General features: G+C 39.5%; 2 protein-coding genes across 5 annotated transcripts in view; one reads left to right on the forward strand and one right to left on the reverse strand.

The window, feature by feature from the left end:
• The window catches only part of dop1a (DOP1 leucine zipper like protein A), a 34,046-nt gene extending 32,873 nt beyond the window's left edge, over positions 1 to 1,173 (reverse strand). For all 3 annotated transcript variants that reach the window (XM_086310566.1, XM_086310568.1, XM_086310564.1), the window contains exon 1: positions 771 to 1,173. The gene's annotated coding sequence lies outside the window, so the exon portion shown is untranslated. The remainder of the gene's footprint in view (positions 1 to 770) is intronic.
• Positions 543 to 26,008, forward strand: ube3d (ubiquitin protein ligase E3D). 2 transcript variants are annotated; one of them, XM_086310569.1, is made up of 12 exons: positions 543 to 695; positions 1,015 to 1,218; positions 2,298 to 2,454; positions 5,094 to 5,305; positions 5,818 to 5,908; positions 8,752 to 8,974; positions 9,360 to 9,432; positions 9,518 to 9,596; positions 14,305 to 14,413; positions 15,497 to 15,663; positions 18,923 to 19,061; positions 25,573 to 26,008. In XM_086310569.1, the coding sequence occupies exons 3-12, from the start codon at positions 2,366 to 2,368 to the stop codon at positions 25,591 to 25,593; spliced, it is 1,203 nt and encodes a 400-aa protein (XP_086166695.1). In that variant the 5' UTR covers positions 543 to 695; positions 1,015 to 1,218; positions 2,298 to 2,365; the 3' UTR covers positions 25,594 to 26,008. The 2 variants fall into 2 exon arrangements, with proteins under 2 accessions (XP_086166695.1, XP_086166696.1); XM_086310570.1 differs by lacking the exon at positions 543 to 695 and having other exon boundaries at positions 1,012 to 1,218.
• Positions 26,009 to 26,141: the final 133 nt, after the last annotated feature.

The following is a 26,141-nucleotide window of genomic DNA, read 5'->3' on the forward strand; positions in this document are numbered from 1 at the left end:
CATCCTGTGTTTTTTCCTCTGAAATTTGTAGTGTAGCAGCTAAAAGTGACAAGTGGAATCAGTGGGAGAAACTGATGTTAGACAAGTCACATATTACATGTGTACTATATGGCTATCTGCACTTGTTTATTTACATCTATAGTGGGTTTAAAGCCACAGACTTTTTCTAGACCAGGCCCTCTTGTCTTGTTAGAGGAGGGATCGTGACACAAGTAGCAATATAGGCGTATCGGTGAGCCTTCCTCCACAATGCGGTCATTACTAATTAATGTTATTAATCACACCTGTGTTTCTTCTGACGTCACGTCAAAATGCCCTCCGTAAAAAACCGAACCAAGTATAGCCGTTTTTCTCCACCTAGGAGAAGCAAACTTTCACTTGGGCTGAGGTGGCTGTGTAGTTTAAATTTCAGGGAAATGTAAAGTTACGATAAGGAGCTAGCTCTGAAACCTGGCAGCTGTGCTCTCAGACTTCAGTACAGCTTTCAGCAATGAAAACAACAACAACACCCCCACAGTGGAGCAGTACCTCTCTCCTGTGCGATGGTTGCTGCTACCAAAGTATGACAACGTAATGCTACCTGAATAACTACCCTTTTACACACGGAATATTCCCGAAACATTATAACTAACCCCAGTACCGTTACTGCCTGTTACAGTAACATTCCTGCTTGCAGCCACAACGTCATTAGCCAGGTGAGGTTATTTCAGCCAGCGCAGGTCGTGTGACACTTTATAACGTTGAAATTGAAGAACACATAAGAAGCTTACCTTTGTAGGGCACTGACAAACGACTGTCATTCATTCGTGTATCCCGTTAAACGAGGAAAACCCAGCTGACAGCATCAATAATGAGTCGAAAGCTAGCTAATGTTGGTAGCAGGTTGTTTTAAATGATGGGCCCGGCTACTGTATCAGCCGTTCATGCGAACAACAAATCAGACCCGTTGACAAGATGGCTTTGGAAGCAGACAATAGGTAATTATATTCTACATATTCTTTTTTTTTCTCTTAGGGTTGCTGTGTGAATATAACAGCGGCGAGCGCATCGGTGAGCTCCCAGAGCCACAGATACAAAGCTAAACGACTGACAGTTCCCAGACTGCACTGCAGATTAGCTGTACGTCCAACCCAGGGCGTCCAACTGCTCTTCCGCATGGACATCTTCCGCCTCTCGGCTCTGTGGAGTCACCAGCCGTCACGACGAAAAATCCAGGAAGTATGCAAGCTTTGTTTTCAAATTAAAAGCGTAGTATTGTATCATTTGAACAAAGTATATGGCATTTGTGCATGTAGAGTACACACAATTTACGTTGACTTCCAAACAGCTCCTTAGAGCACATTTTCTCCCTCTAATAACTGTACACAAACATTTCCACTAGTGCAAGTTTAAAAATGGAGGGAAAATATTTATAATTCACACTATACCACGTCTCCAAATTTAGATTTTGCTCATTAATTCATATTGATACAATGAATTGGGCGGTGGCAGTGTTGCGTGAATAGAAAGATAAGAAATGTAAAATAAATAAAAATAGAAATAATAAAAGTTTCATTTCAATTAAATGAAATACAAAGTTTGGTGAAGAAGAGTACAGGCAGGGTAGAGTGGGTTCAGGTGAGTGTCAGAGGTGATTTGTGACAGAGCTGGAGGCACTAAAGCTGAAAATACTAGGATTTTCCTTGGGAGAGTGACCAGGATGGACAAGATTAGAAATGAGTACAGTTTGGGGTAATAGAATAGAATAGAATAATCCTTTAATTGTCCCACAAGGGGAAATTTGGTTGTAACAGCAGCAGAATAAAAGCATATATACAAACAGAACAGGACGCAGAACAGAAACATACATAGTAAGTATACTGCACAAAGGCTGCTGAAGATGGAACGTCTAGGCAGGAAGAAAGGGGGAAGACCTCAGAGGAGGTTCATGAATGTAGTGAGAGGACTAGGGTGAGAGGGAGGCAGATGATCTACTGTGGCTGCCGAAAAATAAAAAGAATTAGACAGAATCTTTAAACATCATCTCCTAATCATACAGCTGATAATTTACCCTAAAACCCAAAGACTACACGAAAAAAGGTGTTCATTATGGGCGTGGTGTTTTAAAAACGCTTAACCTTTATTTTGAAATCTTTACAGGATGTTGTTCCTGCCTTGTCACTCTATTGCTCTTGGTTTTACGTACTCGTGGTGCCGTCACGCCGCGGATAAACATAAAACCCTGTACATTCAGTTTGGTAAATCAGGCAGATAGGGTTTTGTGTTTACTCTGCTTTGGATTCTGTGTTTCTGATTAGCGTCACCCAGCCACGCTCGTGTTTCGATAAGCGTGTCATCTCTTCTGGATTCCTCCTAAACAAAGCGAATGGCAAACGAGGTGCCAGCCAAGACACATGGAGTTGGAGTCTTCTTGGAGCTGAGGAGAAGGCTTCAGAGTGGACTGCTTATTGTGGGGTAAGTATGTAGCAGATATCGTAAGTACCAAGTAGTCAGAAATGCATGTTTCTTTGGCAAGTACAAGCAAGCCTAGCTAACATTAGCTAACTTAGGTGATGCTACAGCTTCACCATAGCACCGAGAGCAGGCAGGCTAAATGCAATTCAGTGTTTCAGCGAGATACGCTAACGTTTACTAATGTTTGAATTTGAAATTAATACAAAGAACAAGAACTTTAAAAGAAATGATCGTAGAAAGTAGCAAATTGTACTGTGAAACGCCGTTTTAAAGTAAGTGCTTAAAGTAACTCACCCGTGTAAGATAGTGTTTTGAAAATGAATTAACTTTATTGTTGTTGTCTGGACTAAAACCCTATGAATGCGTGGTTAGAAATGTGGCTTGAAGTCTAACACTTTGAATAACCAGTGAAACTGAAAAAGTGCTGTAACAAATCCGTGTGTTACATTACAGTTACATTGCAATAGAGTACCTTCTATAGAAGGTACTCTATTCTATAGAAGGTACTCTATTCTATAGAAGGTACTCTATTCTATAGAAGGTACTCTATTCTATAGAAGGTACTCTATTATACCTTCTATAGAAGGTACTCTATTGCAGTTTTCTATAGTTCTCTAATTCATAATCTTATTTAAGTAAAACTGCAAACATTTTAGTATCAAAATATAGTTAAATTACTAAAGTGGAAGCATTCACAATGGATAATAGCCTTTTTTTTTTTAAGTTTTATGTATTATTGAATCATAATCCATCCATCCATTAATGTTTTAGTTAGATGGGCTGAATGAGTTTAATTGCCTATATAATGTTGGGTAGTGTTATCTAGAATAATCCATTATCATTTCTTCCATTCTCTTAGCTGTTTGTCTGGCCTAGAGTTGTACAGACACTGGAGTCCGTCTGAGCAGTCCTAGCACGAGAGGCAGGGTACACCTGGACAGGAGTGTCCAGGGTGTAGCAGACAGTTAACCTAAGTAGCATGTTTTTGGACTAATGGAAAAAGCCAGAGTGCCTTGATAGAGCCAACATAGGGAGTGAGATAACATGCAACCTGTACACAGATGCCCCAGCCAACCAGGAGGTTCGATCCTGTGAGGCAACAGTGTACCACTGTGCTGCCATATGTATATACTAAAGCTTTCAGATTAGCGATTCAGGGTAACAAGTATAACATTTAAAGTTACTGTGGAGTACAAATAGATGACAGTGTAATATAGAAATACTTAAAGCACAAATACACTGAAGTTTTAATATATTATATTTAATGAGTGATAGCGTCAAATTCCACCACTGGTGTTATACACACAGAATAGAATTTTTTTTTAAAATAAATGAATAATATTATTATTATTATTATTATTATTATTATTATTATTATTATTCATAAATCAAACAATAAAATTATATGCTGCTTAAAACACAGAAAAAGCAAATAAAAAAATTACAATAAAATAATTAAAAATTAAAACCAACTGTCATACTATGGCCAGTGAAAAGAGGTGAGTATTAAGAAGTGGTGTTTCTTACCTTGAGGTGGTATACACCTGAGTATATACTACAAAAGCCACTAGATGGGGCTAATGAGATTTGAAATTCAGCAACAAGAGCCCTAGTCCTTTGCTGTCTTTCATAGTATTCAAATAATGGTTGACAGGCTGTTCAATTGTGTGGTTTTACATATAACTACATTATGTAGCACTGTACAGACCTGTGATCAGTAACAGCAGAGCTACCCTCTCTCCAGTGTTTGCCTCTAAAGAAAAAAAGTCCATAAAATGGTTGTATATCCATGTGACTCAGGAAATGCTCAGGCTTTTGACTTTGAACTGTTTTTATTGGTGTTTATTACTGCAGTAGTGTTCATAGTAATAGCTCCTAACTGTGCCACTTCATATATAGTTCTCATCATTTAACGTACCTGATTTCTGTTGTGCAACAAAGGCTCGCTCATTTCTCACTGAGTGAGGCTAATTCTGAGTCTATATGTTTTGAACAAGGGAAAAAGATTAATTTATGCTGGATTGTGTGAAGTTTATGGGTTGTTTTATGTACACATTATGTGACAAGAACAGAAAGTACAAAAGGAGTCAGCCTTTGGAGTTTTTCTTTCATTCAAAAAAAAAAGACAAATGGTGCTCCAAAAGATGATTTGGCCTCCCTCCTGAAGAAAGATCACCAGAATTATTTTTTTTTCTTTTTGTTGCGGTATGCGGTGACCATAAATACAAGGAAAATGTATTATAGTACATGACTTAATGAAAGTATTGTTTTGATTACTTTGACTTTTAAAAATGTCAGAATAAGTGAAGAAAGCCTGTTATATTATCAACAGCCCCAAATCCCAAATATTTATCATTTTTACTTGGAAAATGAATTTTTCAAAGTTGCTAACTAATTATGGTAATATGGGCTATAGATGTGATTGGTCACAGCAGATGGCCGCCTTTCCCTGAGTCCGGTTCTCTCAGAGGTTTCTTGGTAAAAAGGAGTTTTTCCTTCCCACTGTCACCACATGCTTTCTCAAAGGAGGTTGTTTGATTGTGTTGTCTGTCTGTTATTGTAGGGTCTTTACCTTAAAACCTCTACAGGAGTCCAAACAGTTTGTGTTTATTTACACTTACAAACCATCTGCTCTTCAGGAAAGATGTGGCCCAGACGCCTGCAGATGTGGCCATAACAAGTGGAGATTCATCCCTCCACATCCGCACTCCCAGAGGGGTGCTGTACCTGACTCTGCCAGCAGGAGTCACCTTCGAGCAGGGATCCTGCATTCCGACACCTGCGGGAGAATCGTGTGGAGAAGAGCTTCATTTCAGACTGCGCATCAGCGTGGAACGAAGCATGGATGAAGGTAATGCCCAGGGAGACCTCCCTCTGAGTAGCTGCGCTCCTACGTGCCAAGACAAGAACAAAGTCTTTTGGTAGCTATTTAGAGCCTTGCTGTCTATTCTGATTTAATTGGGCTGAGTCACTTGGTCATCTGAGAGAGTGAAGGTGTAAATTTTCCTCTCAGGATCCTTAGCAGCACACAGGCAGCTAATCATCAGCCCAGGAAAGCTCCCTTTAAGTGGTTTGAACGGACTCATCTAAAGCAAACCCCAAAGCCGTTTCATAATATCCCCAAACTCCCATCTTTTGGCGTTCTGTTTGTTTTTGCCATTGTAACAGAAATTTACAGCCAAGCCCCATCAGTGACAGTCCAATCAAACTCGGATTGATCACCCGCTCTCTATCCAGCCACCTTCACCACCCAGTGTTTCATCGATTTTTGTGCCAAGTCGTAGAAGGTTACCACCCTCTCACCAAATCTGCCTCATTTGTTTGTTTGTTTTTTGCCTTTCGTTCCCCACCCACTTCCCACAGATTCTTCTGTCAGCATGATGAAGATGCTCCGGGCAAAAAAGGCTTATTGTTTCTACTGCCAAGGCTGCATGACAAGGCTGCTCGAGGACAGGTGAGGAGAAGACGGGACGAGGAAGGGCACTGGTGGAAATGGGTTTTTATTTACTCCCTCCTGTGTAGGAAGAGGAGTGATTCTTTATTGATGGCGTGACCCAGCTGTAGGAGTGATAGTCGGAGAGAGAGGGGAAAAATTGATGGATGGGAGTAGGGCTGCCACAAACGATTATTTTGATAGTCGACTAGTCACCGATTATTTTTGCGATTAGTCGACTAATCAGATCATCATCCATTAGACGTAAAACTACAGCTTATTGCACCAGCAGCATCTGCTCTTATATAACTATCATTAGCTTACAGCTTTAAGTGTTTAAGGTCTGTGCTAACTAAAAATAAAGACAAGATGATAGTTTATTAAATTTTAATGAAATTTGCAGATTGTTTCGGTGAAGTTTAATAAACTCCTTGCTATCTAAAATATAACAGGACACTGGAGTATATTCTGGAGCATCTCACACTTCTGATAATCAGCTGTCTGCTTGACGTTTATTCAGCTGTGTAAAAACTATAACTTTAATCTCAGACAAACTGATTTACTCAGGAACAAATAAAACACTAAAAAAAAGCCAAACAATAACATTTTAAGTTATCTAAGTGACTCATATATATTTAACCTGAGTAGCGAAAGACGGCGGTGGGTTTGAAAACGATTTGCGGGGAGTCCGGTGTTCTCACGGCGCTAGTGAGCCTAGCCCCCGGCTCGCTAACGAGCTAGTGGGTAACAGATGTCTCCGAAAACGTCGGAGCGCTTTTGAAAATATGTGGTGTCCTGATAAACTGAGCAGATATTTGAGGTTTACACAGCTACATTCTCGCCTGAAAATATGTTAAACGTTTATTTTGTGACCCAGAAAGAATAATAAGAGTAACATTAAAACTAACTAGCTGCCGCCATTGTTGGAAACTGCGCTGGGCCGCGCTATGAATTCTGGGACACAGCTGCTTCTTCTTCTTCTTCTTCTTCTTCGGGGTTTAACGGTAGCTGACATCCTTGTACATGCAATGCTGCCATCTTCTGTTTCAGTCCGTTATTACACTCTTAAATCCTGCCACTTATTCCTGCGTCTTTTGTGATCGTACAAAGTTTCAAACGACGCGTCGACTATTAAATCAGTCGTCGACGATTTTGATAGTCGACGTAATCGTGACTAGTTGACAAATCGTGGCAGCCCTAGATGGGAGCCTCTGCGGAGAGCACAGCTGACAGCTTGACTGGGTTAGAGTTATAGAGTCTGTGTGATGTAAAGGTCTGTGCTAGCCATTAAAAACACAATTGTGTTTCTTACCTTGAGGTGGTTCGACTGGACAGCGGTATTGTTCTTATTGCCTTGTAGCTTTCTCTGGTCAGCAATGTGACATGCTGAAAATTGCAATAGCTGCATTATGGAGACCCTTGCCCTCAGGCTATGTTTCTCAGCTGTAACTCACTAAAAGTTGGCAAAAACATATATATACTTTTTTTCTCTTTTTTTGCAACAAGATGTCAGCAAAGGTTGAAACATCAGGGGAAGAACTCAGTGCAAAATGAAAAGTTATAATTTCCACAGCATTATGGCTCATTGTGCTTTGTAACAAAATGTTCTATTTTATATGTCTGCTCTCAGGTATTAATGGCTGGACTTGCCACATAAAAGACTTCTGTGTAATAAAACTGGGCTGGAATAAAATAAAGAGTAGTATCTTGTAGCTTTAGGTGTTTAGGGTGCATAGCGTCTCTGCTGGCTTCAGTCTTTTTCCAGTTGCAGTTGCCAGGTGTTTTTATTTATTAAAAAAAAAACAAACAAACAGAAAAACAAAAGTTCTGGGTCCTGCCACTCCAGCACCCAACAGCAATTTACAAGTTAGTGGACAGTGGAAAAAGGAAAAGGGCGAGGTAAACACCACTCATCCAATGAGCTGTAATGTGTGCTCAATTTACTGTAAATGTTGCTTACAATCATTGTCATTTATTTACCCCAGTTGGAAAACTCTGTAGTTACAAAATGAAGCCATCTGGTTACTGGAGTCAGGGGGCGTGTGACAGGTGGAGCACATTGCTCTCCGCGAGGCTACACATCACTTAATTCAAGTCACTCAACTGCATCTTTCTGCTGTGATTGTGATGTTTGTGCCTTTTGGATTATTGTGCTGGAATTATGTGACTAATATTATGACTTGCTGTCCCAAGAAGTTTGGGCTTAAATTTGGTTTGTGAAATTGTGTTTTTATGTTGTTGTTTTTTTGTCTGTTATTAATTAGCCGTTATTTATTTGTGCATTAAACCCCTACAGTTTACCATGCTTTAGCTGCTAACTTGGCATGCCACCCTTTCCAAATATGGCCAAACCAACATTAATATTATAATATGCAGAGTCCAAAGCCAGTGTTTGATTGTTAGTAACTGGTGTAGTTCCAGTTTTTTACAACTAAAGGCCAAATATTTCCTCCTTTTGAGCCATTTCCATGGCTCAAGCTTGTCCTCTTGCCACCCTGTGGGATCTGGAGACTTTGGAACCTGGGTCAGCTCTTTCGGGTCTTTGTCATATTCCTTGAGCTGCCACTGGAAGATGCTGCTACAACCAGGAAGTGCCTGTGCTCTGAGGAAGGATATTGACTACATTTAAGAAACTCCTGGGAAAAAAAAATGTAGTTGGATGACCTATCATCATCATTTTTTTTTTTTTTAGCTAATTATACTCTTCTGTATTTTGATTTTTCGCCAGCTCTCTGGGATCTCTGTGCTTATTGAGAGATAACGCCTCTCACTAAGACAAGAACCAATTAGCACCGTGTTTAAATATTGCTGAACAATAAACACTGTAATTGCTTTTTTTTCTTATTATTTTTCCTCTTTTTCAGAGTGTTTAAGCGAGTTCTTCCTCTCCCTAATGGTAACTGGAACGCCATCGTGGATGACTGGTGTTGTCACCCAGACCCGTTTGCTAACAAGAAACTGTTACCCCGAGCAGAAGATTGTTTAATGGGCGATTCCTTTGTGCTGTTAGCCCGTGATGGCAGCTGTGAGCAGACTCTGACTGAGGAAGTGAGTCCTGTTGGCACACAGGACAGCCAAGATCCAAAGGTGAGGGACGTGCAACAGAAATGGCTCCTGTTTATGCAATTAGTACAAAAAGATTTCAGTAGATTTTCCATCCATTCATCTATCCATCCAGACACTCTCTTCTTAGACCAAGCAAAATCAGACTGTGCAGATGAAGATTGATCCCCCTCTTCGTCCATTAGTCATTCTCCACACAACCCGCTCAACACAGGCACAACTGCATGACTAAAGCTGAGAGACAAAGTGCAGGAAAAACAATCGGGCTGCTGTAATTCTCTCTCTGTGTCACATCCTTTTCTGTCTTCCAACCTAGCTATAGCAGCTACTAAATTTTAAAACTGCTGAGTTATAGGTGGCTGCTTTGTGATGATCCGTTTCTGGATGTCTCTATCTATGGTGTGCACAGAAACCTTGCCGCAGACTGGCCCTCATCTCCTGTGCGAGCTGTTCGTCAGTGCTCGGAGAGGCCGTCGCACCAGGTAGGGGATGATTGTTGCAAGTTTTTATAAATAAACAGCATTTCAACAAGCATGTGCGAGCCCTCTCCCGTGTGGTGTCTTCCAGAAACGCTGAAGCTGTACGTCACACAGGTGGTGGTGGAGCCTGCTGTGGGAGACAGAAAGCCAGAAGCTTCACTGAACAGGCAGGTTTTTGTTTTGTTTTTTTTATCCTTTCAAATCCATACGAGGGACTGTCGGTGCCAAAGATTCTGTTCGCATGCACATGTCGACTGAACACGTGACAGAACATTTGTTGATGCCAGTGCAACTTTACTTCTGAGCTTCCTTTCATTTTATCCACGTTGTTGTGAATCTTGTGTCGGTGCGTTGTTTGGCTACGTTATTGCAATTGCCACCCTGACGGCACTGTCTTTGTTATTGTCCCATGCTGTATAAAACTGAACTAGTGTTTAAAGCATGAAAAATGTTTGCAGTGCAGTGTGGATGTGAATTCTTGGCACAAATGGAACCTCATTTTCCACAGATGACAAGAAGGCATCTGTTGCTTTTAAATTACACTATTTTATAGAAAATAATCCCTTTTTTTTTTTTTTCTTTTCATTTCAGGTTATTTGGTTGGGGGGGGGGTCGAGTCACACAAGCTCTAGTCAGGCTTTACTTTCTCTATAGTTTCATCATTATGACTGCTGTTGGATATTTTTAGCCCTTCACAATAAAATCAGTACGATGACTATAAATCAGTTCAGGTCCATTTGTATGTTTTTCTCAAGTATCTGACACACCGCTGATTGGATTTTACTGGATCTTGGGGGTGAATGAGGCATATCAGCACTGTGTTCAGGCTTCTTCAAAAATGAGTCTGAATTAATTATTGTCTAGGTCAGTCTAGGTCTGAATTAAACACTTTAATAACCACATCTCCCACTGCACCAGTCTGAATAATTCAAAAATCTGCACATAAGCGTTTCTCGTCTACGGCCTCATCATTTGATTAACCGGCTCATAAAAACCAACTTTTACCAGACATATTTTATTTTTGTTTTTTTGTTTGTTTTTGTAAACTTTGATCAGGCAGAATCATCTCCTAAGATAGTGTTTGCTCCAATCTGTTGCCTTTCTATGGAACGCCAGGACTGCCATAATGAATTAATTAAATACACCATTAAATAATTAATTAAATGTGGCAATAATTAATTAAAATTGGAATTAATTAATTAAATAAATAGTTATGATATATGTAATTAATTAATTATTGACACATTTAATTAATTATTTATGTATTTCACGTTTTAATTAATTATTGACACATTTAATTAATTAATTATTGACATATTTAATTAATTATTTATGTATTTCACATTTTAATTAATTATTGACACATTTAATTAATTATTGACACATTTAATTAATTATTGACACATTTAATTAATTATTTATGTATTTCACGTTTTAATTAATTATTGACACATTTAATTAATTAATTATTGACATATTTAATTAATTATTTATGTATTTCACATTTTAATTAATTATTGACACATTTAATTAATTATTGACACATTTAATTAATTATTTAATGATATATTTATTTATTTCATTTTGGCAGTCCTGACGCCTGGCTCTCATCATGAAATAATTTTATCTGTCAGCCTCACCCATCAAACTCAGGGGGCGGGGTTAACGCTGATCGAGTCAAAACCATTGCTTTGGCCTGGTGGCCATTGTTTCTAGCACACAACAACCGGCATGTGGAAGCTAACAGAACTGAGCTTTGAAAAACCCTGTTTGTGTGTTACCAAATACCGTTTTAATATTTTTTTAGCCGAGAATGTAGTGGTTTAATCTTCATGTGTCTGGTCGGTTTGTCAAGATACAGCCTCTTTGCAAAAGTGTTTCGATGATTTCGGAGATGTCGTCCCAGTCTCACGGCAAAGCGTGGGATAGACCCGCTCGCCTCGCAAGCAATCCCACCGACAAAGCGCAGGCCCCGGTACACAGCTGTAGTAACCCCCGCTGACTTCTTTTACTGAGGTTATATTTATCGGTGTTTTATTTCCTGATGTTCTTATGTGTCCTACGTGTTTCAGTCGCCAATTCTGAATTATAACTAACATTAAAAACATGTTTAAGGAGGAGAGAGAGCAAATAAATCTATTTAACATCTGATCTTTGGGTTTTTGTTCAGTAATCAGCGTGACCTGTGTATAAACACATAAAAGAGATAACGTTGGTGTTTCCGTCATGTAGTAACTGCTGGCTTTAACTGTACAAAGGTTGTTCGACACTATGAAACACATACAGACTTCATGATGTTCGGCTAATATTTTTATTGTGAATATTAATCATGCTGACCTCGCTCTGTACACCACGCAGCGAGGTCAGCATATCCACGATATCCTCAGCTCCATGAGTTAACACAAAGTTTCCCAGCTGACTATCTAACTGCCAACTATTCCAGAGACGTGAAAATATACAGCATAAAGAAAAGTGTAAGAGACTCAGCAGCAGATTAGAATAACAGTTATACATTTAATAAATCACCAAATGAATCCAAGAAACGAGCAAACCTGTTCCGACAATTTGAATTTGTATTCCCTCAGCTGCAGACTCGCTGCTGTTTAAATGTTTGAAAAGGAAGATTAGATATAAAAAACGTCAAACATAGACTCAGTCTGCCTTCACATTTGATATGAGGCCAGCACGTATAGTGGCCTCAGCTATTACTGAAATACACGTGCTATATCATAAACTATGATATAAACAGGGAGGTCCTATTAACATGTTTAGTTTTAAAGGACACCTTCCTGCCTTTAGTCTCATTCATGAGCAGTATTAGTTTTCTTCTAACATCCAGAAGTCTGCACAATGTGTTTCATAGTTTGTAACAAGCCTTTGACAGGTAAACATAACATGACCGAAAAAAAAAAAAAGAGAGAGAGAGAGTGTTGACATAAGAAGAGAAAATGCTCTCAATTATGGAGACAGACAAATGGTTCATTTATGTTTGATGTGTGTTTATTCCTCCCTAAATATCGTCGGTGAAGTTTGCCATGCATGTCAGATTTTCCTGCGCATTTTTATACCTCTGCCAACAGAGAGAGAAAAAAAAATCACATTCTAACAGACAGCTGGTGCTTAGAATACAGTTGAATAACTATTAAAAAACAGATGATATTTAGATGATAGTTCAGTCTAACACATGTGCCAGTGAACCATTAAACGTCTGTGAAACTATGCAGTTATGAAACGTAACTTTAACCTCAGCCAAACCGATTTGCTCAGTTGTAAATAAAACAGCGAAGTAAACGTGACCCGACAGACAGAACCTGAGTGAATGAAGTCCAGCGTTTAACCACTGAGAGCTAAAACTCAGCTGAGGTTTGAAAGCTGTGTGCTGGTGATTGGACATCAGCCGCTGATAAAGCTGGCTCGCCTATAAAGTGCTCTGTAAGGAAACGAGCTCCAGCAGCTCTGCGCTCGGGGAAAATACTATATTTACTTATCTTGTGCAGTTAAACTGTGACTATCACCAGGTAACTAGGCGTGTTTCTTGAATTAGCAGCAGGTGTTAAACAGCTGACAGATGAGGAGGAGGATGCATGCAGGTAAACTGAGGGTCTGCTGAGCTGATCGCTGGTTTCGTGAGAAAAATGTCAGCTCGTTCTTTATGTTACAGAAGCACAGAGACACAAGACCAGGCGGAAAGAGACGATCGTTCGGTGAAAATGAGAATCTGCGAATGCAACATGTGGAACACGGAGAGTGGAATATGTAAACAAACCGGTTAATGTACCCCCTCGGTGCGCTCTGCATGCTAACTGTTAGCAGAGCTAGTGAAATCTCTGAAAACATCTGAGCACTTTTGCAAACATGTTCTATGTTGACAACCTGACCAGACATACGGCGCGACATTCGCGGCTAAAACACTGTTAAAAGTGTAGCTGGTGACAGAAAAACGGGGTATTTTAAAACTACACCACCACCATTGCTGCCTGTGATTTGATCTGCATTCTGGGATAACTGGCTGCCCCAAGTCTACACAAGCAATCGATTATCTAGGATCGACCTGTTTTGACTTACTTTGCACGGCAACCAATCAAATGTTAGAGAAGCTGCATGGGCAGCGTTAACCCCGCCCCCTGAGTTTGATGGGTGAGGCTGACAGATAAAATTATTTCATGACGAGAGCCAGGCGTCAGGACTGCCAAAATGAAATAAATAAATATATCATTAAATAATTAATTAAATGTGTCAATAATTAATTAAATGTGTCAATAATTAATTAAAATGTGAAATACATAAATAATTAATTAAATGTGTCAATAATTAATTAATTAAATGTGTCAATAATTAATTAAAATGTGAAATACATAAATAATTAATTAAATGTGTCAATAATTAATTAAATGTGTCAATAATTAATTAAAATGTGAAATACATAAATAATTAATTAAATGTGTCAATAATTAATTAATTAAATGTGTCAATAATTAATTAAAATGTGAAATACATAAATAATTAATTAAATGTGTCAATAATTAATTAATTAAATGTGTCAATAATTAATTAAAATGTGAAATACATAAATAATTAATTAAATGTGTCAATAATTAATTAATTAAATGTGTCAATAATTAATTAATTAAATGTGTCAATAATTAATTAAAATGTGAAATACATAAATAATTAATTAAATGTGTCAATAATTAATTAATTACATGTGTCATAACTATTTATTTAATTAATTAATTCCAATTTTAATTAATTATTGACACATTTAATTAATTATTTAATGGTGTATTTAATTAATTCATTATGGCAGTCCTGGCGTTCCATACTTTTCAGGACAGAATATGTAAAGTGAATGAACATCGTGTCTCTCTTGGACAGATCTCTGTTTGTGGAGAGGACGGTAGCTGTTAGGTTGCTGGAGCTGTCAAACTCATTGAGCACCTACCACTTCTCTGTCCAGACTCCCGATGGAAAAGCCTTCCTGTTGGTAAGAACCACCCAGCATAATCAGAAAAATAAATGACTTCTAAATACAAATCAAGTACTCTATTATTTAAGAAACGGAAAAAGATTGACTGTGATTGTGTCGTGTGTAGCATTCCCCCGGTGCGTCCAACAGAGTGAGTGAGTAAATTTTAGATAAAAATGCTTGGTTATATAAGGTTTTTGGGGTTATTTATTTATTTATTTTTGTGAATGAGGATTATAGTAGAAAACACAGAATACTCAAGTTGAGTAGTAAGGTGCTATAATCAGTTTATTGTCTTGCCCAAGGATGCATTTTGCTCTTCTCCAACAATGCACTGTTCTGTCTTTGTAATATTCTTCTAGTTTTTGGAATAATATCTGTTGTGCTATCATTTTGTTCCTAATCCATTGTAAGAAAATCGTAGCGGACAGACTCCTTATGCTAGTAAATTTCTTGTCATAGCTTCTAATAGTCTTGTTTGGTGGAAATGAGTGCAGCTGGTTCCAGATCAGGCATCATGTCAGTGGAAAATGTGTATCTGACATGTGAACAGGTTTATTCATAAAATTGTGTTTTTGTTTTCTCAGTTTTACCTGATGTTGGAGTTGAAACATTTTCACAGTAAAAATGTCCAAAAACTATTCCAGTGTTCTGGTTGTGTTCTTGGCAGATATTAAACAGCAGCACATTAAAACTCATCAGTAAAACTCAGGATGGCAGTAACAGTATAATTAATCTTGTGTGAAACTGGGCTGAAAAGGAGCATATTCCAAATGAGAAAAAAATGATTGGAAAAATCAACGTTTCCACCTCTGTTCTCCCATTATTACACATCAGTATGAGGAATCATATTGCAGTAGTAACCCTTGATTTACACTGAACTTAGAGAATAGAACTTAAACCTGTGTTATCCTACAGAATAAAGAAATATTTTCATCTTTCATGTTGAATCAGCTGTACCAGAATAGACCATTTTATTTCTGAAAATCAAACTAATGAATGTATATCATCTCTCTGCTTTGTGATGTGTGACTCCTCACCCACATATCACATATACCCATATGTCTCAAGTGTTAAGTGACCTGTCTGCTCCTCCTGCAGCTCTGGCTCTTGAACAGCGACTCCATCATAGCATCAGTCCCGGAGACACGTGTCGGGACTGAGAGGTCCAATGGCTCCCCTGCTCTTCACAGTCCATCACCCAGAGCTACGAGAGCCCTGAAACTCCTCTACATAGCCTGCTCTGACACGGGCATCCAGCAGAGAGAGTAAGAGAGGACACTTAACATATCCCCCCCCCTTCCCCTTCAATCTTTGTTTTCCTCCTCCTAATCTTATCCTTTCATCTCTCTTGCGCACCTTCTCAATCACCATCTCTCTTGGCTCACTGTGAGGGATGAAAGCCTACTTTGTTGGTGAACAGACTCTAGGTGTTAATAGAACACGTTGCTCTAAGGGTCCCTGCTCGGATATAATTGTCTGTTATCCTGCGAATGAGCTTCCCATCAAAGCTGCCTCAAAGTTGTCAGCAGCATGTTTGTTGCACGCATAAGGGGTTGTTATGTTGTTTTGACTGTATTGAGGCTCTGTGTGCCTTGCTGTGATGCATTAGAGAAGTGTAGGTGGATGTGCTGCATGTGGTTCTCCATGCTCAGTACAGCAGCACCCCACTGGAAGAGCCTTCCACCCTCATTATTTTCAACAGAATCAGAGCTCAGCAGTTTTTTCCCCCCCCCACCCTCCTCTTTCTTCCCTTTTTCATTCCCGCTGCCGGGGAAGAGTGAAAGCAGAACAGAACAGGTTTTGTTGTTTCATCCGTTTTGACAAGTTATGATGGAGAAACGATAATTAGAGACAACACTAACCCAAAGGAGAAATAAGGCTGGTCTTCTCAGCCATAGTAGTAAGAGTTAAGAGGAATACTGTAATGTACTGTTAAGCTGAGTGATGCATGGGTACAGAGAGTTGATTCCTCTTACACAAGCTATGAATGCATCTTCAGGGGAAGTGAGAGACTAGGACATACTTTCAAAACAATCTGCTCCTTTCTTTATTGTGCTGTACTTTGTCCACCTCGAGTTTACCCAATAACTCCTACAAATAAATAACACTCTCTCAAACAGCCCATGTAAGCACTCCTCAATAGAAATATTAGTGATTCACTTTATTTAAAAAAACAAAAGAAAAACAAAGCAAGTGTTGGAGGCTGAGGCACAAACACAGCTAACCTTTCACAAGAAGAGTGGTGTGGTTAAGTCTAGACAACGTCCTGATTGTTTTGTTTTAGGAAAAGATCACGGTTTCAGTTAAAAATACACCCTTTCATAACATTGCAGTCATGTTGGAGAGCTCACGCTTTGTCAGCAAAATTTATATTTACTCACTCACAGTCTTAAAATGGCGCTTAACTTTAAGACCTAATTATAGGTAGCAATCATAGACTGTAAATAAAAGATCAACACTGCCACTGTGACATCACTCAGTGGTTTATAGACTTCCATTTTGAAGCCTCCATTTTGACTGCTGCTGTCTTTGTTTCTTTGAAGCAAAACTTAACCATATCCTGAGAAAAGGGTAGAAGAGGGGAGTAAACAAGAAAGCAAGTTTCTTCAGTGATATCAGTAAGCATACACATGCCGACAGGAAGTCCATATCCGAGAGAAAGAGTTGTGAGCTAGAGAGGCTTCATCCTAGACCAGTAGGTACATCAGCTAAGAGTTGAATTCCTACATTCTGAGACACCCAAAAATGTGGAGTTGCAAGTCACGTATGCTTTTACAGATTCAGGCAGGGACCATCATACTGCTTAGCTATGTTAGCGTGGTGAGCACGGCAAATTTGCCGCCATTTTTCACTTAATGTCACTAAACTCTGTACATTTAGGATATGACACAAGTGAAACTGGTAATTAATACGACAGTTTACCTCGCTTAGAGTTGTTACAGATGGGGAAATAGTTATTACTCACAGTTTTTACTCACTTTTGGCAGATGCCTCAAGTGGCCATTTGAGGACATGGCGATTTTCAATTCAATTCAGTTTTATTTATATAGCGCCAAAGAAACCTCGATACTTACTGCTGATCCATCAGTTTCTCATTTTTATGCTTATTAAGTGGCTTGTGCACCATATTAATTACAAAAAATAAGGTAACAAAAGTGACAAGGCGTTTCATTGTGTCACACACGTACTCCTTTTTTATTGACATGTTGTTTATGTAACATGGCTTCAGCAGATACCAGATATTACAGGAACCCATCACAAATAAAGATTATTTTAAAAAGGATCTTTTTTGTTGTGGCAAACTTGCCAAGAAATAGGCTAAACAAGATATTTTGTTCTTAAAGTAAACATGTCACAACCCTCTGGTTGTGAAACTACTATTTATCATAGTGAAACTGTATCTGAACAGTTTTAAACATGCTTTATTTTTGACTGCAGTCACCTATTGGGCAACATCAGCCCAGCCAGTTTGGGTCTGTCTTTATTTTTCTTTTTTCCCTTTTCAATTGTTCTGTGTTTAATCCTGCCGTGAACTCCACGTCTTCTTAGAGAATAAGCTTCACGTTGGTGGGCTGCTTTTTAGAATTTTACCCATTTCTGCAATTTGAATTTTTGAAGTTTAGCGAAGCTAAATGCCGGTGTGACTCACACTTCCATCCCCCCCACATAATTTACCATTCACCCTTCATCACTCATCTCTGACATTTTTAAATTAAATGTTATGCCTAGGGAGCTGAAGTCCCGGGATGACGGCCCTCTTATTCAGGATACAGCTGGTTACAGTTGAGTGCAGCCAGTGGTTGCAGTACGCGTTGTTAAAACTGCCAATAATTGGCTAGAGAATCAGTGAGCCAGTGCCTAAGTGGATTAGGCTTGTCACTAATGGCAGTTATTTGATTATAAATTGAGTGAAAGTCGCAGGCACCATCACTGTCCCGGTACAATAGAGAAACAGGAGGTCTAATAGATGTGGAAAGTGAGTCTAATGAAAAACACACATGCACAACTTGTTCATAATGTCTAATCAACTCCTACAAAGCGTTATGATGTTGGCTGGTTGGGGTTCAGTACAGCCACAGTTGCCTTTTTTTTTTTTTTTTGACTGTCTTTCATCTTAAGTACAACTGCCAAAACTTTGAGGAGACTTTACCCTTTCAGAAACTGCACAGACGGCTAAATGTCACCCAAACAAACTGGATCAGCACCTCACGCTGACAGACCATCAATCTTTGTTCTCTCAATCACTCTTCCTCTTCTCTCTTCAGCCCTTCCCCTTTCTTTTTGTCCTTGTCTTGAACACACACTTCATCAGCCTCACAGACACGTATAGCGACACGTGCTCACACAGGTTATAAATCCATGTGTTTGGATATGTGGTTATCAGTTTACAGTTTAAAACTAGTCAATTAAAATGGCAGGACGACCACTTCAACTTGAGATTTACGGTAGCTTTTCTGGACTTCATTTTGGTCGTAAAATGCTAAGGCAGTCACAATAAATCATTGCTTCTCTCTGTGTTTTCAGCACTGTAACTAGTTGGGAGGTCAGTGTCATAGGACATCCTGTGGTGCTGCCACTAAAGGTGTGTGAGGAGCTGCTGCACGTGATGGATGACAGCAACTCAACACTTCCCGCGTCGATGCGTTGCATGAGGTCCTATGAGGTGAGACGTTTACCATGTATTGTAAAGCCATATTCATTGGTTGCTTATCTTTATTACATAAGCAAAGAGAGAGGGAACTTCATGTACCTTTTAGCTTTCTACCTTTTGTAAAAAGCTGTATTAGCAGCACCACAGGCTTTGTTTTAGTTGACAGCGCTTGCTTACTGCTCCCCCTTTTTCCATACAGCGCCTTGTTTCTCCATTATTCAGTAGTGCTTGACAGTGTTTTTATCCCGCCTTAATTAATTTCATGATTCAGAGCTTTCAGTTAACAGCCTCGCTTTAGGGATTATGTGGGTCAAATGTAAGACTTTTCTTTTGTCAGCCTTATTTCAGCTCCTATACACCTGTAATTGTGCAAAATGTGTATATTTAGCCCGAGTTGCCAAGGAAAGCCATGCGACTAGAAAACGGGAGGCGTTAACTTTGCTGACAAGTCTATTCTCTCTGAGGCTTTAAACAGTGATGGGGTAATTAGTGCCATTATCCTCCACTTACTTCTCAGAAAGTTTGGGACTCCTACCTCTTAAACAAGTCTGCTAAAAATTACAAAGGCTAGATTTGAGCCTCAAAATCCACATTCTAAATCTCATTCTGATGCTTGGTTTGAGCTTGAGCAGATTACTGTGACTATAAGCATATATGCCTCAATGCCAGAATGCTTTGATTGGCTGAATAAATATTTTCATTAGCAGTTGAACAGGTGTACCTAAGAAAGTGAACGTCTTTATATTCCATTTATTTCTAACACAGCCTGATAATTAAGATGAGACCCAGATAAGGTAAGGTTTAAAGAAATAATCATCAATGACCAACTGATTTGTGACTTGGAGAACCAGTGGAGAACTGAAGAACTGAGTATAAGCACTGATGAAGATATAATTAGGAACTTGTAATTTCACACACTCAAATCTCTGCTTATTGCCTACGTGATAGGTTGTGGTATTTCAGCGCTACTTTAAGATAAGCTAATAGACTTGGGAATTTACAAGTGGATGTTTACACTTTTTTTTTCTTCCCCTAGCTCAGGAAATGGAAATGCCATGGCAAAGGACCAGATCGCTCTCTGGCCCTGTCCATGTAAACCACATTAAATTCCCATCATCCACATATAAAACAATCCGCTCAGCACTTATCCCTTTGTGGCTGATACATGGGCACTACTGGAACCCAGACGCTGGGTTTGTAGGTACCCCACACTCTGTTATGTCAGTTACCAGCCTCCTTTGCTACTACTAATATGTTCTCTAGTTGCTTTCCTCAAATGAAGATTAGTTTAAACTGCTACCTGTCCACTTCTCCTCACTAGCTACCAAACTTTATAGTGATTCCACAAGCTCTGCTCTTCAATTTTGTGCTAGTCTCTTATGGCATATGCCATAATAAGGATATCCCCTTAAGGCATAAGGAAGCCCACTCTTTTGTTCTCTTTGATGGCTGCTGTTTGTCCCAGGCTCCCTAATGAAATGCGCTGGGAGGGAAATCTTAAGACTCTGCTATATTATTTTGACTAAGATCTGAATTTGACTCGTCTGCTTTCATTCCTCACGCATAAAAACTGAAGTCCACCAGTTTACATCAACACTAACATAATGTTAAACTTAGATGAAGCCTCTTTTCCTTCTTCCTTCTTATGAGGGTAGTGGTCTTTAAAGCTTAAACATTCCTCACTATGGAATTGCCGTCTCGCCACAATCCTTAAGGGTGAGACACTAATAAAAGGTCAGCTCTGTCTCTCACCCCCCCGGGTGCGCGCGCGCACACACACACACACACACATATTGTGGTACAATAATGAGCAGTATTTTTGCTTTCTCTGGTAACAACATGACAGCGGCGGGTGGAGCGGAGGGAAATTGGGCCCTGTTGAAATGGAGAAGGTTGCAGAGAGAGCGACCCAGACAAGAGACACAGTATCTGTCTGGTGGTGGAAGCGGTTGTAACAGTAAAGAGAGTGTGATAAATTGACACACTCAAACACTTCCTGATAGTAGGAGCCTCTTGTGCTGCAGGCGGCAGAGTACGGGAAGGTAATGTGATCATAGGGTTATCTAGAATTACCGGAGACTGTCTGAGAAGAGTATGTGAGACTCACTGTTTGAAAACACAACAGAGTATCAAAGCATGTAGTGTGGCATCCACCAATGATCTGAAGAATTATTTCTGCTGCTTAGACTGTTGAGTGAGTAAAAGGCTTACTGTTATAGTTATAGTAACATACACTTGGCAAATGGAGGGTCACTGGTTCAATTCCAGCCAGATATGGTATTGCATATGTGGACCTACCTGCTATGACAGACAAAAGTAGATTTTGACTATATTTAAAGTAAATTAAATAAAGTGAATTTTGTGTTGTGTTCATGATCTTGGTCAGTATATGTAATGGCTACTTTTCAGGTAATATATTACAAAACCATATAATATGTAGTGTCTGTAATGTTGTTTCCAGTGCAGCTGTGTTCCGTTCATGGCATGGCTTTAATCGTAACAGCAACATCTTGAAGCAGAGATGTAGTTTGTACTGGGTCTTTTATTTTGAAAATTGACCAGATTCTCTCTTGTCCCGTCCCTGTGTCTGACTTCCTGCTGTTACTTATGTAAATGAAAGTCTGTAGTCATTTGAAAAATGGATATTTCACAAGCCTTTAGGTAGCTCTGAGAAAAACTAAGTCTACTTTTGCTCCGTCTACTCTTTATATAGAAAGTAAGAGGATAAGCAAGCCTATAAAGGCAGAAGTTTTGGCAGTTTACTGGTCTGAAGCATGCATGTCCTACGAAGATGGGTGCATTGTGTTAAGTGTGTTAACAGAATGCCAGTATTTCCAAAGGAGTAGACTTCCCAGCAAATTCACCCCCAAGTTGTACAATACTCAGAGAAATTGCAACAAACCCAAAGATTTACATCTCAGACTCTACAGGCCACAGTGAGCATGTTAAATATTAAAGTTCATGACAGAACAATTAGAAAACGACTGAACAAGTACGGCATGTTTGCAAGAGTTTCAAGGAGTAAGTCCCTTGTCTATAAAAAGAATATGGTAGCATGGGTTGGATTTAGAAAGTTGCAAGACTTCTGGAACAGTGTCTAATGGACAGATGACATGGAGTATAATTACCTTAAACTGAACACCAGCATAGCAGCACAAGAACCTCCTGTTAAGCTGTTAAGCACAGTGGTGGAGTGGTGATGTCTTTTGAGCTTGTTGTGCAGCCACGTGATCTGCACTCAGTGAAGCACTCACTTAGTTAACCATGAACTCTATACCAAAGTATTCCACGTTAGGTCGTCTGTCCTGACAGCTAAAGCTTGGCTGTAATTAGGTCATGCAGCAGCAAATCTACAACAGAACCTCTGAAAAAGAAAAGAATGAAGGGGTCGCAGTCACCAAGTCAAAGTCCAGACCTTAACCTGACTGAAATGCTGTGATGGACTAAAGTAATGTTGTAAAGAAGAATGGACCAAAATTACTCCCCAATGATTGATAAAATCAAGACTGATAAAGTCATACAGAAAACCATCACTGCAAGTTAATAGTGCTAAATGTTGGTTTTACAAGTTACTGACTCATAGCATGTACTTATATTTGTGTGACTATAGGAAATAATAATGGCTCTTAAAACTCAATGTATTCACTCATGCTGAGCTTAGGAGCTAATAAAAGACCTTTTCAGCAAGTCATAGTTGTACAAGTACAGGTAACTACTGAATATACTGTGGGAGTACACATGCTGGATCTTTGGAATGACTTATCACGACGCTTAATTGAAACTTCATTAAAGTTAGTAGTCATTCTTTCATGTGTCGTGCCTACATTTAACTTCTCAGCAGATTACTAACTTTTACCTACACTGGCTTCCATTTACTGAGCTCACTTTCAAAGTTCTGATATTGTGCATGTTGGCTCACTGTCACCCTGTCAAGGCTGACTGGGACACTTGAATAGAACTGAGCCATTGTTAATGTGATTAGTGACAGCACTTCTTGTGATATGACAAGTGAAAATGTTCGCTGTGAAAAAGCTTTTTACAGGGCCCGGGAACGGCTCACCAAATGGAATGAGCTGCCATTGTCATTAATTACACCTTTTGAGTAGCAACCACAACAGCCTCTTATCACTACCACAGCACTTCGGCATTGTTTGCAGCTAACTGTGTTGAATCAGTTGTGTTTCTAGATCTGAGTTTCTTTGTTTAGTTTCAGTCAGTGTGACCAGATCAAAGTCTGCACCGTAGCTGTGCCCATTATTATGCTACATGTGGAATGTGTGGACTGCTGGGTTCCCCGCCTTGCGTCCCTGGGCCTGCCAGCGTAATGGGGTGTAAAGTAGATCGAGCTCGGAGTGTCACTCTTGAGCCTGCAAACAGACAACGCCTCCCTCCTCCCCCTCTGCTTCATTAATCTCCCTCTCACACACACTGAGATGGCATGTAGCTCAGACAGAAAAGTGATCCAGTGTTGAACAATGGAGAAGCGGGAAGATCCATCGATCGTGCAGTGTTTCTGCAGTCCACATGCCATCACATCAGGAACACAGCTGCACACTTTGAAAGAAATGACTTCATCCGAGTTGCACGCGTAGTGATTCATTGAACAGGGAATTAATTAACACACGGGGGGTGTGACCCTGTTCTCAGTTAAATGTTTACATCACTGGACTCTGTTCTAAACATGAAGATATGAATAAAGTTGATTATATGTTGGTTACCTCCAAACTTTATTGGAGACCTAATAGATGAGACTCTAAAGAAGTGCTTTGTCTTATACTTCCTCACATGCCCCCCCCCCCCCCCCCCCCCCCCAGTTTTTCTTTTTCTTTTTTTTAATGAAATCCCTTAGTTCTCTAGTAACTCATGAATGGCATTTTCTATGACAGGTTAAGAGTATCCTGTATTCGGGCTAGTAATAACTTGATAGCAGCTATAATCTGAAGCGATAAAGAAAAACACATCATTATTATTTATTTATCAGTTTTAACTGCTGGGAACTCGCTGTGTTTCTTTCATCACCTTCTACTCTTCCAGACCTCTTTCAGTTCTTCACAGGCAAAGACATGTCCTCAGTGCTGCTGGCCAAGTTTGGAGTGTTTATGATAGTAGAGCTCTGGCACCAAGAATCAAAGAGCGTGTTTACTCGAGTGACTTCCTTAAACCAGGCTCCTGTCATTGTCTCACTACCTTTAATACCCACACTTTAACTGTAAAAGCCGCTGAACTAAAGAGCTGTCGTGTAGAGATGAAAACTAAAACTAGAAAAGGTGGTCTCTCACCACAGCTAGGTGTATTACTCTGAAGGATTTGCTGTGCGATGATGTATAAAATCTGAATTCTGATAGATCAAAAACACCCTTAAGTATATTAATGAGGCAGATCTGCTGTCAGCATCCCAAAAGACTTTGGAGAAGCTTTTTGTTTTTCAAATTCCAATAATTCTAATAATAAAAATTTAAATTCTAACAATATAGACAAGTGACTTTAAAAGGGGGAAGAAAAAGTCAAATCTATTTACCTCGACTTGGTTACCAGGTTTTCAACCCACTTCATAGTTGATGCCAAAGATGAATAACAACAAGCTGTGGGCCAGAAAACTGGTAATGCTGGCAGCTTACCTTTGTTATCTATATGTGAGCAATCATTGAGTCCCTCAGACTGAATTTGACGCATGTGGTAGGTTTGTTTTCTTCATGTGGGTTGCATATTTCAGGGTTCCTATTATGTGTGGAGTCTTTCTGAAAGATGTGTTATTTTCTCAAATAGTAAATGAGGAATCTCACAGATTAATAAAAGTTAATGTACGTGTTTTGTCCAAGCAGGGGAAACATTTAAGCATTTAATTTAATGTTGCAGAAGGGAAGAAACCTGCAGCTTTTTCTTTAAACGTTCTGAAAACCAGTGGTTTTAATCAGCTTCTCACACTGAGGGATGGCGCCCTTCCAATCACAAGTCTGTCTCTGCTTCGTCTCCTTTTTCTTGGACTTAGCAGCAGCAGCTCACCTCTCGTTGCCATTTCTTATCATTTGTATGAATTACCACTGATGCGCTTGAGCAGTGAGCAGACATTGGCACAGGGACGGAGAAGACAGGGCCTTGAGTGAGGCAAATGCCCTCATCTATCATCCCAATATAGAGCCCTCAGTGGAGCACAACCATTGTCTGCAGCAGGCACACACCCAGGAATAGCAGATGGAGGGAGGATGGGGCGAGCTGATTTGTTTTCTGGGCTTTGTTTATCTGAATGTGTGTTTTTGAAGTTGATTAAATCTCTACCACCTGTGTTTTTTGTTTTTTTTGCTGTTTGAAGACAGTAATTGCAGATAATGTGCTCCTGAGCTGATCAGTGGACTGTAGAGATTGAGTACATCTGTGGTTTGGCCAACAACAGAAAAAGAAAACTGTACACTTGCCCATTGCAAACTGGAATTTGACCAAATGCTGAAGTTCCATTTATTTTTCCATGTTGTGAGTTTCTGCATAGATTTTCACTCTTTACTAAACTTGTGCTTGTCATTTCTAGGTGGCGTACTTAAGGCTGTGAGATCGCAGGTCAGAAGGCTAGGTGGTCAGGACTCCCACTCATCACTCTTGGTTACATATTTCAAGAACTACTGGGAACAGCCAGGATTACATGTGCCGTTTCTTTAAGTTAACATCCCCCCAGTGCACTGAGAGAATGGGAATGGAATTTACTGCAGGAGGGGGAGAAGTGCACCAAGCAGGCTGTAGCTTGTTAAGCACGTCAAGTTGTGGATTGCGGTTGCTTCTGTCAGAATATTTTAGTGTGTCATCACCTGCACTTAGATTCATGTTGAAACAGGATGATGGCACACTACATTTGTAGTTCCAATGATCTTGAAATGTATCACAATGGTACAAAAGCCTGTGTATATGTGTTGGGTTTGTTTGTTTTTTTTGACAATTCTTAGCAAAGAACCTGAATAAACATTTGCCTAAAAGAATCACCTCTCTTTTTTTGTCTTACCTCCCTGAGATGACTGCTGGTTGATATGTGGGACATTGTTCTTCAGTTGGCTCTTGATGAAGGCTTATTATGGGAACACTTCAGCCCCAGGGCACAGCAGCACA

The sequence above is a fragment of the Aulonocara sp. 'chitande type north' Nkhata Bay genome, linkage group LG11, assembly GCF_057382095.1.
Source record: "Aulonocara sp. 'chitande type north' Nkhata Bay isolate Kocher_YH1m ecotype deep benthic linkage group LG11, A_spYH_male_GT1.1, whole genome shotgun sequence".
Taxonomy (NCBI): domain Eukaryota; kingdom Metazoa; phylum Chordata; class Actinopteri; order Cichliformes; family Cichlidae; genus Aulonocara; species Aulonocara sp. 'chitande type north' Nkhata Bay.

Bases quoted from the DNA above. Each gene is read 5' to 3' on its own strand.
- ube3d (XM_086310569.1), top strand. From the start codon at position 2,366: ATGGCAAACGAGGTGCCAGCCAAGACACATGGAGTTGGAGTCTTCTTG. The intron at 2,455-5,093 runs GTAAGTATGTAG...TCTGCTCTTCAG, and splicing joins AGTGGACTGCTTATTGTGGG to GAAAGATGTGGCCCAGACGC. The intron at 14,414-15,496 runs GTAAGAACCACC...CTCCTCCTGCAG, and splicing joins ATGGAAAAGCCTTCCTGTTG to CTCTGGCTCTTGAACAGCGA.